Here is a 14,983-nt window from a genome sequence, read left to right on the forward strand (position 1 = left end):
ATGAGTTGATCGCATTCAGGGAACATTCGACAAAATCTAGACAAAGTCTAAGTGCAATTGAAATTAACATGACATGTGCTGGTACCTACTCGTATTAGAGCAGTAGTGTTGGTTGACCCGTTTGACTTCGTTTTATAAAAACATGAGACAGAGACAAAACATGAAACAGAAAAGATCTACTTTATGCGGACGAGGTCAAATTTGTTTATTGGTTTGGTGGCTCTGTGCAAATTGCATTATGGCACGTATTTTAAATGACTAATTGTTTACGCTCTCTTATTTGGATGATGTTGATAACAAAAAAATAAAACGGGACACATGTTGTTCATTTCACAAATGCAATTTAATTGATCAATTGAAAACAGCTCTCAACAAACATGAAAAATGACAACCTAAAAAACAAAAAAAAGTAGACTTTTAATTAAAAAAAGAACTCAATAGGAGCTTCATTAAAAGTCATAAATGTGTTTTTAATACACAAAACTTGTGTTGACAATTAAATATTTAATCAATATGCCAAAAATAAACGACATCTGTCAGCCAATTTGCTAAAAGCTGTCGGTTCGGGATATCAAGACAATTTAGCATTGCGTCACCATTTAAAAAAAAATATAAAAAAAATTAAGATTTGAAAGGAGATGATTCAAAATTATACGCAGTTTGAGCCACAAGCATACATCAATGAAACTTATGCCAAAGCAAAGGGCTAATAGATAAAAACTGTGAAGTTTTATGTGCACGATCATACTAAAAAAAATTTCAAAAAATAGTTAAATTAAGTACCTATACAATTTTTGACGCAGTTAGGTTCTTTAATGAAAACCAGTTAAAACACTTAGGACGTCAAATTTAAACGAAATCGTTAAAGATGTTTTCGAGAATATTGGAATACCTCCCTTCAATAAGTTATATGGCTTTTCCCATGCATTTTAAGAAGATATATATAAAAAAAATTAAGACAACAACGAGAATCTTGAAAATTTTTTAGTTTGGTTCCAAGGAAATCCATCCATCCGTTTTGGCACTAACGCGATAAAAAAGGGATATTCTGTGAATCCACGAAGCCAACCAAGGTACTATGGTATGTAAAGATAGTTTTCGGACGATTATTTTATGTGATAACGTCATAAGAAAACTGGTTATCACGAAAATAAAAAAAAAAGTATTGAGCTGCCTTGGGATTCCAACCCACACTTCTTACAAGCTTTAAAAAATTAAAAATTTAATAGGTATATTTGAAAATTTCATAACTTTTTGTTCTTCTTTTTTTCTTTGTGATTTCAGACATTTTGCAGTTTTTGGCTTATCTTTTTACTTGCTCTATAGGGCAAGTATTGGTTTCGTTTAGAAAAAAAAAGTTGAGGTTTTAATCAAAACCAACATTACGATAATGGAGAAGATCAAAAAAGTGGTTTTCGTCATGCCGTCCGTCGGTCTGTGCGTCTGTACGTCCATCTGTACATCGAGCTAAGGCCTAAACGGATGGATGGATTTGCTTGAAACTTGGTACAGATGACTTTTACGTAATTCCCTAGACCCGTTTTTTTTATTTTTCCGTTTTAACGCATATCTCCCATATAACGTTTTCGAGGTATTGCAAATTTCTCGAAAACGGCTCTAACGATTTTGATTAAATTTAGTGTACGTAATACTCTTACTGATTCTAACAAAACTGCAAAATTGACATATTTTTAAAGTTCATAAATTTCATCAAAGCATAAGTCAATTTTATTCAAAATTTATAGACATAATTTTGAACTGGCGAATGTAAAAAAAAAATTAAAAAGAAGTTTTTGAAAAAAAATTTTTAAAAGGTTTTTGAAAAAAAATAAATTTAAATGTAATTTTTTTAACTTTCATTTTTTTTTTTGTATTTTTTCCAATAGATATTTAAAATAACGATACTTTGAACTACAAGAGCAAGTACGTGCGACCCAGTCGTGCATTTTATTTAAAATGCAATTTGTTTTGCATTTTTGTTTTTTTTTTTAATGTGACACGATAGTTTTTAAGATATGAAATAAAAATAAAAAAAAAATCATGTGTGCAATGCACACGTGGTAGAAGTGAAACCTTAAAAAATCATTTTTCTTGAAAAAAATGGGCCATCAAAAAGCTTACAAAGTTTTCTAAAGAATTAAGCCATACTTAAATTTTTACAATGCGTAAAAGCATAAAAATAATTTATTCAAAACAATCATTTTCATCAAAAAAGCGAAAAAAACACGTAATTTTATCTTCTCACGCTATTAAATGCATTTTTTACCTAACAAGCTATAAAAAAATATATATATATCGATCAGGTGTATGAGACATCTACAAAAAGAGCTAGAATTTTTTAAACTCGATGAAATTTCATCCAAAAAGCAAAAAAAAACATTTATTTTTATGTTCTCATGCTATTAAATCAATTTTTTTGTTTGACAACCTATACAAAATTTTATACCATGTGAAAGCTTATTGTTTCACCTTGTATAATGATGTGTAAATCTTACTTCAAAGATGTCTACAAGAGAAGTTAGAATTTTTTAAAGTCAACCATGTGGAATTTCCAGACTGAGATTACGGTACTTCCTACACTGGTAGCTGGTCATCGCCAACAGATCTTCACAGGTGTTTTAAGGTATTTTTAAATTTTTTTCAATTTTAGATTGTGTAACTTGTAGAGCACGTAACGTTATGTGTGATATATCAAATAAAAGGTTATGTTATCAGCATGCGTATTAAAGTTAAATCAAATTTGTATGTGCACTAGATCAAAAGATATAACGTGTGTTGGAAAAGAACAGCTTTTTACCCTTATCTCCGAATTTTGAATATGAAATTAATTGAAATTTTGTGCAATTATAATTTATTTAATTACCTATCTACAGTACAAATTTCATTCATCTATCTATTAAAACAAAAAAGTTATAACAAGTTGAAGTCGTGTCGCGTTTTCGTGTCATCTTGTTTCAAATCACTACGATACTAAAGAAGTTTTCACTTCAAAAATAAATAGTGAAAAATAACGGCTTTTTATTCCAAAATGCTGAAGTTATCAAAAAAAATTTGAATGCTCATGCTCACCTTTGAGATTTTAAAACCTTCTTTCAGAAAAACCCTATAAAACAGTATCCAAAGCTCTTGATAAAAATTTATGAATTTGAGTCCAAAGTAAATAACTGTGACGTCATTATTTTATAAGAATACAAAAAACACTTTCAAAATCCATCAATCATTATTAAAACTACAAATTTAAGTCCATTAGTCACATCATAAGCTGCAAACTTATAAAAACATGATTCTTCGAAAAAATACAATGTTGAATTATTGGGGTAAAGATTAATGTTATGATGATCGACACCAATGACGAATGGTATTTTGAGAAAAAAATCATATAGATTACTAACTAAAAAATATGATTCATGGTCAAAAATCTGTTTTAATCAATTAGCAGATGCTTTGAATGGTATAAATCGTATAAATATATCACAAAAAAAAATTACCGAAAACTACTTGAAAATATTTGATCATTTGTTATTTCTGCTTTATTTTTGAAGAAAAAAAGATAAATTTACTTCGGGTTAGAGAGTGAAATCGTTTGCCAAATGCTCAGATATGACGTGGATCATTGAAATATATATCCATGATAGAAAGCAGAATTCCAAAGTATCTTTTTTTCAATAAATTATGTATCCTTGCATTACAAATTATTTCCTTCTTTTTACTCATTACGTTCTATACCCTAAACCTTATTTTATGTAACTTTGAGGTTGAGGTTTTATGCATTTGACTTGAGGTTGAGGCTATAAGTAAAGTATTCCAATACCTCCCATTTATTACATCACTTTTACACCACATTGACATTATTTTTTAAAAGAAAATACATCATCTGCAGCGACCAGTTTTGTATAAGCAAAGTTCTAATTTTAATTACCTGGAAAAGCTTAAAAACCCTTTACCCTTACTACTCATTAAATAAAGAAACTTAGGGCAACCCCCCTTTCTTATCGATAACTAAAAACCATATCAAAAACAAAACAATCAATTTATGTATATACATAGCTCAGCATGTTTACCAAGAATACAATGGAAATTAAATCAAAGTCTGTGTATTTAAACAAAGTAACATCGATACGCATATAAAATAAACTATATCCATTTTTGTTTACTTTTAATATAACACACTGCCAATCCAAACAATTTCATTATCAACTTAATTGCTATTAATAAAGAGGTGACTTAATCGTTTATCGATAACATATAGAGAGCACAAAAATCGTTTTTATGTGTTTCCCCTTTTTACTCTCTCGCTCTTTATGAATATGTCTTATCTTTTTTTTAAAGTCTTTTAAAAAAAACCTTATCTGATAAATTGATAACTTTAACCGTTAACGGGTTCATGGTGTTGTTTTATTATACAAAATATATATGAATACCTATGGTACAGTGCTGTGCATAAAAAATTGTGTTGGTTTTTTCTGAGAAATCTAACGAAGTAAAAAAATACTGATTTGACCAAATAAGTTATTTTTATCAAAGACATTGGTAATAAAAAAATATCTTTTTTTTTATATAGGTATGAACTTTTTTTCTGTGGCGACAATACTTTTGGCGAAATATCTTTGTGTGTTAAAAACGGTCATACTGGAATTTAAACAAAAAAGATTTTAAGGCTCGAGCTTTCTAATTTTGAGATCTTACAATGAAAAAAATTTCACCACTCAATTAAAGTAATTTTTTTTTTTTTTTGCCTCGAACTTGGAAAAAGTTTTTTCAACTTAAACATGGATCGGATAACTTGTTCATTCAGCAGCTAAAAACAAAAACATTTTTTTAGTAAAGTCAAGATCGTGATCCTTTAATTTTTTTTGCAAAAATTCGATCGAAAAATCAAAAAACCGTTCCTGATTTTTGCGGGAAATTGATTCAAGATTTCAAGACCCCCCTTAATTATCTTGTGCAATCAGCGGTTGCTTACATAGGTATTTTTTAATGGTTCAAGACAAGAAGTCCTTTTCCATTCAAAGTTCGATATCAGCAATTAAATCTGTGAAGTTGGGAAAAATATTTCCAAGTTCGAGACCAAAAATGCGCGACAATGTTTTTTACACAGCACTGTAGGCATAACCATTTGAATATTTTTTAATGGCAATTAAGTAGAAGCATATTAAACGAACAGCTGTTCGTTGTGCAACATAAAAATAATCAAATAAACAAAAACACCGGTAACAAAAACAACGGTAATTGATAGCGAGGTAATTTTGTTTAAAACAAAAAAAAAATTGAATCTCATAAATATTTTCTACAAAAAGCAATATTATCATAAATGGAATAAAAATGCAATTGATTGATGTGATTTTTTTTTGCATCTTTTTAGTATGAAAAATATTGAAGTATTTACTGGTCAAGAGCGTACAATTCAATTAAACCAAAGATATTTACTGTATATGAACAACAATTGTATACCTAGTAAATAAATTAATTGATCCTTGACTTTAAGAGAACCATGAAATTAAGATTACAATTTGATTGACTAGCAACTGTCAGTTTTCAGTTAAATAGAGTTTTGTATATGATAGGCAATTATTGGAGCTCATATGCATTGCAAGTCTCATTGATGATCAAATTATAAATAGCAAACATTTGTTTGAAAAGCTGTTTAAACTTTACATATTGGTCACGTATTGTCCGGTTCATTTGGTAGGAAAAAATATGTAGCATCCCAAATAATAGATATGTATGTACATTACTTTTAATTTGAATTTCTCTGCTTATGCTTTTTTAATGAAAGCGGAAATGACAAAGCTGCAATGACGTCAATTTTTACACGGATAAATAAATTAACAAATTCATTTATCATTTTATATTACTAAATAATAACAAATGACCACGGGAATGACAAGTTCGATAAGCGACACAACTCGAATCGTTTTTTTTTTTTTTTTTAATAAATACATTAACTTGTTGGATTATTAGATTTGAAGTTAATGTTCAAACTAACCCCAATTATACTGAATCTAATTACAACAGAATATTGCAGTCAAGATATGTTAATTACCTTATTTTTATATTTGAGCACAAGAATCTTTAAAATTTTTGTTTTTAAATAAATAAGTTGATATTTTTGTGAAAAGTAGGTACGCATTTCGTCGGTCTCATAAGAAAACCTCGTAACTCCACTTTTTTTCAAAAATGACTTTTGAATGCCATTCTTTAGAAAATATGTCAGCGGAGCAACCCAGAAAATTTGGGGTCATTCCGAAAACTCTAAATAGACTTAAATTCAAATTTTGCACAGCGCGTTTCTTCCCAACTACTCTGTTGATTGTTTACTCTTTCGTCTCTCCTGTAAAATTTTGATTTTGGGAGTTACGAGGTTTTCTCATGAGACCGACGATTTATTTGTTTATTGTTATGACATTTTTGTTATTTGATTGCTGTTATGATAACAGAATGTAATTAAAGTACATTTAAAATACTCTAACTTGGTGATCGAGCTAGTAAAGTCGTTTTAAATGAAAGGTCCCCAGTTCAAACTCTAGTAATGTTATAATAGTTTTAGGAACTCAATTTTAAAGTTCAAGTGACCTCAACTCCAAATTTATAATGCTTTTCGCCCACTTAAAATAAAAATACCTAATTTTAATAATTTTCTATTATTTTTGTTATTTTTTCTTCGTTATTTTAGGAACTTTGAGGTTCAAAATGTATATCGGGAAGGGTGTCTCGCTATCCATAAATCACGTTAAAATAAGTGCATGTTTGCACAAAAATAGTGTCTTAAAACTTTTTTTGAAAATGGCGCCCAATACCGTTTAAAAGCCTTCAACGTTTTAATTTTTACGAATATGACATTATTTCTGCGCTACCCTGTATTAGTAACGTTCAAAGGCATAATATGGATACAAATTTTGTATTTTGTCTCTAATGCCGACATTATACGAGTGACAAAATTTCATTAATTTTGTCATTTTATTTTCCCTCGTATTTTTTTAAATAATGAAAAGCCGTCATCAAAGAATGAACTTGCTGATGTGCTCATTTTTTGGCATTTTAATGACAAGAACATTTGACAGATGAATGAAAAATTTAATGGAAAGTTGTCACTCGATATTATGGTAATACAGAAAAACGGCAAATAATCTTTTAGCGGTACCTACATATAAACCATGTTTATATGAGTGGAATCGAATTGAGTTGGAATCGATAAACCCCAGTTAGGATAATATTCACTTGATTTGACATTTGAGAAAAATTACTTAATCGCGTTCCTGAAATGACGCAGATGTTCATGAAATGTTTTTGAAGTTTAGGAGATTATGTCACTGTAAAGTATGCATTTTCGAAATGGTAACGGAGTTACGAATACTAGCGTTATGCGCGACAGAGTTACGCGCGTCAAAGTTCCGAAAAACCGAAGTTACGAAAAACCGAAGTTATGAAAGACCGAAGTTATGAAAGACCGAAGTTACGAAAAACCGAAGTTACGAAAAACCAGAGTTACGAACACCGTGTAACCGTTGATATTTTAATAATTTTTTTTTCCAAATTAAGTCATTATTTAATAAAATCCCCCCTTCCGGCTTAACGGAAGGGAATAGACACTCCCGTCCCATACAATTTTTTTCTTGCCATGACTCAACCTATACTCTGGTATTCATAATTCGTCGGTTTCCCGTATTTTCATATTAAAGTACTAGAGAAAATTTAAATGATTGACGTTCCCGAAAAGAAATATAAAATTAATGTAGAAACGGTTTAAACTGAATCTTAATTGCTGCCAAGTCAATCCATTAAACAAGGTACTGGAGAAATTACATACAACGCCATCGGATGAATATAATGTTCAAACTTTATGGATAAGTTTACGAATTGAAATTTTTCTACTAACAGCACTAAATAAAAAGAAAAAACAACTTTTGCGGAAGCGTTCCCGAAATGACTTTTTGTGTGTAATTTACAGTACATATTTGATGACAAGAAATGTAAATTAGTATACGATTTTTCAACCAAATTTTATAAACATACAGATGCTTAGAGACTGATATAACGTAAAATACAATTTTAATTTAGCTTGAATACAGATAATAACCGTTAAGAGAATAAGCCGGTATCTTCATGTATATATAATTAAAATAATTTTAAAAATGCAACCTACAAAACCAAATAAAAACACCAGACAAAACCACTCCAAAACATAAAACTGTAATTCCACTGTCTGTCTTTCTACTACCTACGTCATTCCAAGTTGTCCGCGTTCAAGGTGAAATGACTACTTTTCTTTGTCTTAACAACATTCGCATTAATTAATTAATTTATTACAATGTCATGGTCCATTTGTTTTAACCCAGCAATCAAAACAAGTTGCCGGCTACAAAAACACAAATGGCGCCCAACATAAAGCATTTAAAAAATTAAAAAAGAATGCATTTTCTAACTTAGTTTTTTTTTGAACTTACCGACTCAGCGAATTCTTCACGCGGTCTGCGCGATATTGTAGCTCCAGTATCATCCTTAGTTGGCGACATTTCAAAGTTTTTTCTTTTTTTGTATTTTTTTACTGTGTTTTGCGGTTAAAGACCAGTTTTTTTTTATATATTTTCGTTTACAAAAATATTATAATAACAAAATTATATTTCAAAGCGATAACCAAAACCAAACAGAAAACGGAACACAAAAAACCAATTCGTTTTGTAGTTTTTACACTTGAGAATGCAAATTAAGCTAATTTAATGCAACACACTCTAGTAAGAAGGGGGTGCGCGCAATTCACAAAAGTGGGACTTTAAATAACAAAATTAAAAAAGAAACGAAAAAAAAAAAAACAAATGAAGAAACAAGGTTAGAAACACTATTTTTAGAAATGTGTAATCACTGTTTAATCTCTTTTTATAATTCTTTTTTTTTATTTATTTACCTACGAATTGGTATAACATTCGTATGCGAGTACTAGTATGATATTTTATCGCACTATCTTTGTAGGTACAAATGGCTGTGTGGTCAAAGCGGTTTTTTTTTCGTGTTGTGATGTCTTACGTGAGGAACGGGACGAAAGCGAAGCAGACCAATTTTTTTTTTTTTTTTTTCAAAAAAAGACAAGAACCTATTTCTAGTTGCACACAAGTTGCAAGGCAAACCGGTAGAAGTAGGAAAGACTGGACTGGGACTCGCTTGGTCAACACTCTTAACTCTCAACACAGACGGTAGCTCTGTAAACGGCAATTACACATAAACGATGTAGGCAGGCTCGTTGTCAATTTTAAGAATAACAAGAAGTATCGGGAATCGAGAATCCAAAATCACACACTAGCTGAGCTGATGATACAGAGATATAGGCAGATCGCAGATAAGTTTAAGGTTATTAAGGCAAAGGGTTATACAAGGAGAGAATGTTCAAAAACCAGAGGTATCACAATCGAAAAAAGGTATCACAAAAGCTAGAACTTGGGATAGGCTAGCTTTGAGTTAAGTGGTAGGCACAGTGCGGGGAATGCAAAGGGAATTAAAATCCAAAAACCGTTAATCGTATATCGATACACAGGCAGAAAAAAGGTTGTTTTTTTTAATTGAAATGATTCAAGTCCATTAAAAATAATGAAGACGATGATGAGAAAGAAAAAAACAAAAAAATCAGAAATAATAAAATCAAATCATAAGAAAACACGCAACGGCTGAGAGCGAGATAAATTCGTATCACGACAGCGAGGAGAATTAACACCACCGTCACATCGATAGTACTGCTTCCGTAAAACTGACGAAAAAAAATTCTTTGGATATGTCAAAACCGGTGTAGGACTTTGCTTGCCGCTGTTTTTTTTTACTTTACGTTGTTTTTTTTTTTTTATTTGTTTTCCTCTTCTTTTAGTTTATTTTACACTCGTGCCATTGTAGAGGCGCAGCACAGAGCAATATAACAACAACATCAACATCAACACACACAGAAAGCAGAGAGGTGGCCCGACGACGACACAACACGATGGATGGAGATTGTTGGAGAAGCAAAAGCAAGTCGTCGCCCCAAGCTCCATTCCTCATGGCTATGGCATATGGAGCGGAGGCCTATGCTAGCACACTCTTACCATAAATATTCCAGTGCTGGACAAAAGTATAGAAGATGAATGTGTGTGCAGAGTATGAGCAATAATAAAAACGTCAAAGGGGCAGAGAAAACAGAATTATCGTACAATATACAATTGGGGCTTTTCCAGTTTAAAATTCCAGTTCCAACAAGAGATTGGAGCGTTTTAACTTAACACATGGTGGAGCATAAAACTACCAAGAGGCAAATAAACACACAGCGACAGCACCTATACACAATAGGGTGTTGAGGTGTTGTTGGGAGAGCCGCAATACAAATACTTTGGGGAAGATGTTGGTTGCCGTATGGTGTTTTATATTAAATTATTTATTTTATTTTTTCGACCACAATAAACCATTTTGCAATTGAATTTCAAGTATGACCCACTGTCCTTTGCTAATTTGTTCCATCAAGGATAAACCTTGTGAAAGTCTGCGGAAGAGGTTTTTATAGGAACTTTTGTAATGGTTTTTTGTCGAGGATGAAGTAAACTTATTAGATTTCATGATTTTTTTTGAAAGAGCAGACAAGATTATGACTGAAAAAGGAATTCACCCAGGACTAGGATCCTGGTCTTTACAAACAAACGTCAAGAGAGAAGCGTGGGGCCAGTTTGTTCACACTCGATTATCTTTTATTCAAGGATTATCCAAAGGAAAATCCTTGATTAAAAGATAATCGAGTGTGAACAAACTGGCCCTTAGTCTATTTTATTTTCCTTAAATATTTCATTGGTTGTAATCTTCAAATATGAATTAGTTTTTCCTTGTATATATACCTACCTTCTGAGTGTTGTATATTGTATGGAAATACCCTACAATTTTCAGCCAAAGAACGGCGAGGTTACATCCAGAGAGGAGAAGGCCGCCAGAGCCTTGCCTTTGAAGACCATATTCAATTATTTAAATCCAAGATTCATTAGTGAATTAGACTTTTCTATTCTGCAAGCGCGTTCGTATCAATTCGTTCAATGGCAGGTGGCAGCAATCCATCCAGTGATCCCGTTAACAGCACAGATACATATTACCACTCTAAGAACAATTTTTAACTTCCAAAAATCGCTGATATTCCCTGAAAGAACAACCAAAACGGTGTCTCTGGATTTAGGCTGATTTTTCTACTGTAATCTCAGTAAAATATTGGAAGAACTCCTACGGCTTAAAACTTTATCAATCGAAAAAAAATATTTTGAATGCAGTTTGGATTCCTCGAAAAGCAATCCACTATTTTTTAAAACTCCGTTACTATGTATGTGGCTGTGTTATTAAACTCTCATCAGGTCACTCTTCGATGCTTGGATGCAAAAAAACATAAGGACCATTCCTCTTCAACATCTTCACTTCGAACCCACACCTGTTCGAGTTCAACCAGCTTTGGGGCTTTAAAATAAATTCTCAAGACGAAGCAAAAATTATAGAAATTCGCAAATTTTTAATCCAATCCGTTAATCCAACCCACGATATCTATAGAAGCTAAGGATCTACCCCATAAGTTCTGAATATACCAGTGACTAAGGGGGAATCCGGTTGTTCAATAAAAATCTTTTATCGTTAAACCTTGCTGCAGTACTCCACTATCCTTATAACTACTATGGAATAGTGGCCCTTAAATAAGCTGCCTCTGCAGTGAAAGAATAAGCATTCTACGATGAAGGTATGTCCATGTTTCTTGTATCAGCGCTCTCAACCTGATTTTACTCTACGACACGGTTAACTTGACTAGTCTCGTGCTGATCCCTCGTTCGTTTTTTTCAACACAAAACAGGCTATTAGTGTTACCATTCTTAAGTAACGTTAAAGGTCACACTAATACCATTATTGTATTTTTCTTATATTAAATCAAACTTTATTCTTGCCCCCACATTTGGCAGCCCATTTCGGAATTTATATTGTTGGTTGTCCCCAGTGAAATCTTAAAATGGAAGTCAAACAATTTTTTTAATTAAGTTCATATTAATTCAAAACAAATATATGGCAACCCTTCTACTTAATACACTGACAAATCGCCCATGTGCTGCGCCAAATAAAAAATAAACCACTTTTCTCCGAGAGTTGCTGCGTCCTCCAAGCAATCATTTCATATCCACGACGAAACCGGTCTTTTCAACCATCCACCTCCTTGCAAGCAAACACGAAATACTCGTTGAGAACCATTGAAGTTGGATAATGATGAACGTTAAATAAAAAAAAAAAAAATAAACAAAACAAAAAATGAAACCACAAACAAAATATCAACCAAATACATAAATTCGAATAATTGGATGGTTTTGGTGCTATAAGAGATAATGGGCCGTTCTCTCTTCTCACCAACACACTCACTTATTCGTATCATTTAATTAGAAAAAATAACAAAAACATTCCACTTCCACTCTACAATAGGAAAGGTATCAAATCGAATTTAGTGAATCAAATTAATTTTCAAGGCTTGCCGGCACTCTGCTCTGGTATTGATGAAACCGAACGAAACGACAACCATGATAGCTCCATGTCAGATAGCAATAGCAATTACAAACGCAATACCAATGTCAGTCTTGGTGCAAGAGAGTAATTTCTATTTTTAGAATCTTTTATAGGAGAATGTTTTTTTTTTTTTTTTTTTTTGTTCGAGTTCCACTTTAATTGCCTGGAAGTAGATAGCTGATTGTTTCTTTTTTTTATTTTGTTTTTGTTTGTTTTGATTACATTCCAATAGGCTGGAAATGTCAGTCACATGCTTTTGCCGGCTTTTACAGAGTTTTACAACTCTGCGTCATTATTTGTTTACGTTTTGTTTGATTTTTTTTTTTTATTATACAGAAAGCCCGAATATAAAAGCATTACGAAGAAAACTTTCGTATAGTAGTACAGAAGAGGCAGGATAAGGTACACACGACATACTTTCATGGAAATGTAATTCTAACCTAAATATTTCGATTTTTATTCGGTCAATTTTTCAGGCTCGCTGACACTCCATTAAAGTTAGGGCTGTAAAAGTAACGACAAAATGAGTACCCGCATGTATACGTTACTTTTGATACTAGTACCCGCATCAATAATATCGTTACTCGTTACTTTCGTATGTTTCGCATTTTTCGCATATTTCGTATGTTTCGGGTGTTTCGCATGTTTCGTTACTTTCGTTACTTTCGCATGCTTCGTGTGTTTCGTACATTTCGTATATTCCATGTCTTTCATACGTTTGGTATGTTTGGTATTTTAAGTATATGTTTCGTACATTGGTATAAGGGTGTAAAAATTTTTTTTTTGAAAAAAACCAAAAACAATTTCTATAATCTAAGCTACATTTTAAGGTCATAAACATTAAAATTAGTTGCGGCATTCTCATGTAATAAGAGTTTAAAGGTAGCTATATTGAATTTTTTTCGTTTTTTTTTTAATCAAACGTGGAAACTTTTTTGATTTTTTTCCAAATTTTTAGACAAAACTTGAGTAATTTTTTGTTTATATTCTTTCAGTAATCTTATCACAATTCTTTAGAGACCTTTATTTCAAAAGTGCAACGCGCAGATCTCGAAATATTAACACTTCAATACAACCATGTCGAACAATTTTTCATTTATTTTTTCTATTGATAGTGATTTTCAAACCTCGTTTTCTCTGCTTTTTTTTGTGTTGAAAATTTTGCACCGATAATAAACTAATTTTTCGAAAAACCAAAAAACTTTTGTACATTCTTAAGCTAAATATCAACTATTAACACAAAGGCCATAAACAGATTGGTTGCGTCGTGGTGATGAAGTGATGATACCGATATCGAACCGATACGAGATGCGATAAATGCTGTTCAATTCAGAATGTTCTACCGAGGGGAACCGCAAACGAATACGTAAAAAGCGTACTCAGTTTTAGGGAAAATTGCGGAACGCAAATTATCCTCATTCCCGAACACGCCCATGTTTCGTTTCCTCCCGGTCCAAACTTAAAAATTGTCATTGCAGCCAACCTAAAATAAAAAACCATTCAATCATTTCATTCAGTAAAATTCATTCCATATTCTCATTCAAAGTTGTCGTCACTCATGTCAGACACCACCTCACCACACACAAGCAAGAAAGTAGTACCTACTTGAAATCAAAAAAAAAAACAAAAACTTAAAACCACGAATAAAACCAAAATTGTAATTATTTGTTTGAATCAAACTAAAGAATAAAATAAATTAAACAAATCAAACAAAGGAAAAGAAAAATTCTTTTTATTAATTACAAAAGGAGAAAACAGAATACAAGTACGGCTACGCCCCAACAGATGCAGTGTACCATTTTGTTTTTGTTTCACATTTCGTATACCTATCCAAATTGGTATTCTAATTGGAATGTATCTACACTACACTCAAACACACTTTCACATATCTCACTCCCACATGTCCATAAAAAACAGGTACGAAAGAGAAAGAAACAGAATTCTTATTTACCCGTTTTGATATACATACACAAAAACAGAACAACAAAATGGTAAAATACATAAATGATGATACCGAACCGATACGAGATGCGAAATAATGCGCACACGACAAATGCAGTGTACCATTTTGTTTTCGTTTCGCATTTCGTATATCCAATCCAAATTGGTATTGGAATTGGAGTATCGTCGTTACTAGTATGTTCCGTATTTTTCGTATGTTTCGCACGTTTCGCACGTTTCGTATGTTTCGCATGTTTCGTTACTTGTTCAGTACTAGTAACGAAACATACGAGTAACGAAATTATTTGGGCAGTAACGTTTCGTTACTCGTTACTGAAGTGAATACCCGCATTTAAGTAACGAATACATACGGTTTCCTACAGCTATAATTAAAGTTAATAAAATTCGGTAAAAAACGAATTTGTACCTACCTACTCCCTTTTAGTAAACCTTAGATGGAATTGGCCGGGTCAGACAAAGCAACTTAGTAAAAACCTTATGACGGTTATAACCAAATATC

General features: G+C 31.8%; 1 protein-coding gene across 1 annotated transcript in view; it reads right to left on the reverse strand.

Annotated features, from left to right (window-relative positions):
- The window catches only part of LOC129908615 (four and a half LIM domains protein 2), a 201,162-nt gene extending 192,381 nt beyond the window's left edge, over positions 1 to 8,781 (reverse strand). Inside the window, exon 1 of the mRNA XM_055985254.1 lies at positions 8,445 to 8,781. Coding sequence (XP_055841229.1) covers positions 8,445 to 8,513 — 69 coding nt within the window. The 5' untranslated portion in view covers positions 8,514 to 8,781. The remainder of the gene's footprint in view (positions 1 to 8,444) is intronic.
- Between the last annotated feature and the right edge of the window lie 6,202 nt (positions 8,782 to 14,983).

The sequence above is a fragment of the Episyrphus balteatus genome, chromosome 2, assembly GCF_945859705.1.
Source record: "Episyrphus balteatus chromosome 2, idEpiBalt1.1, whole genome shotgun sequence".
NCBI classification, from domain to species: Eukaryota; Metazoa; Arthropoda; class Insecta; order Diptera; family Syrphidae; genus Episyrphus; species Episyrphus balteatus.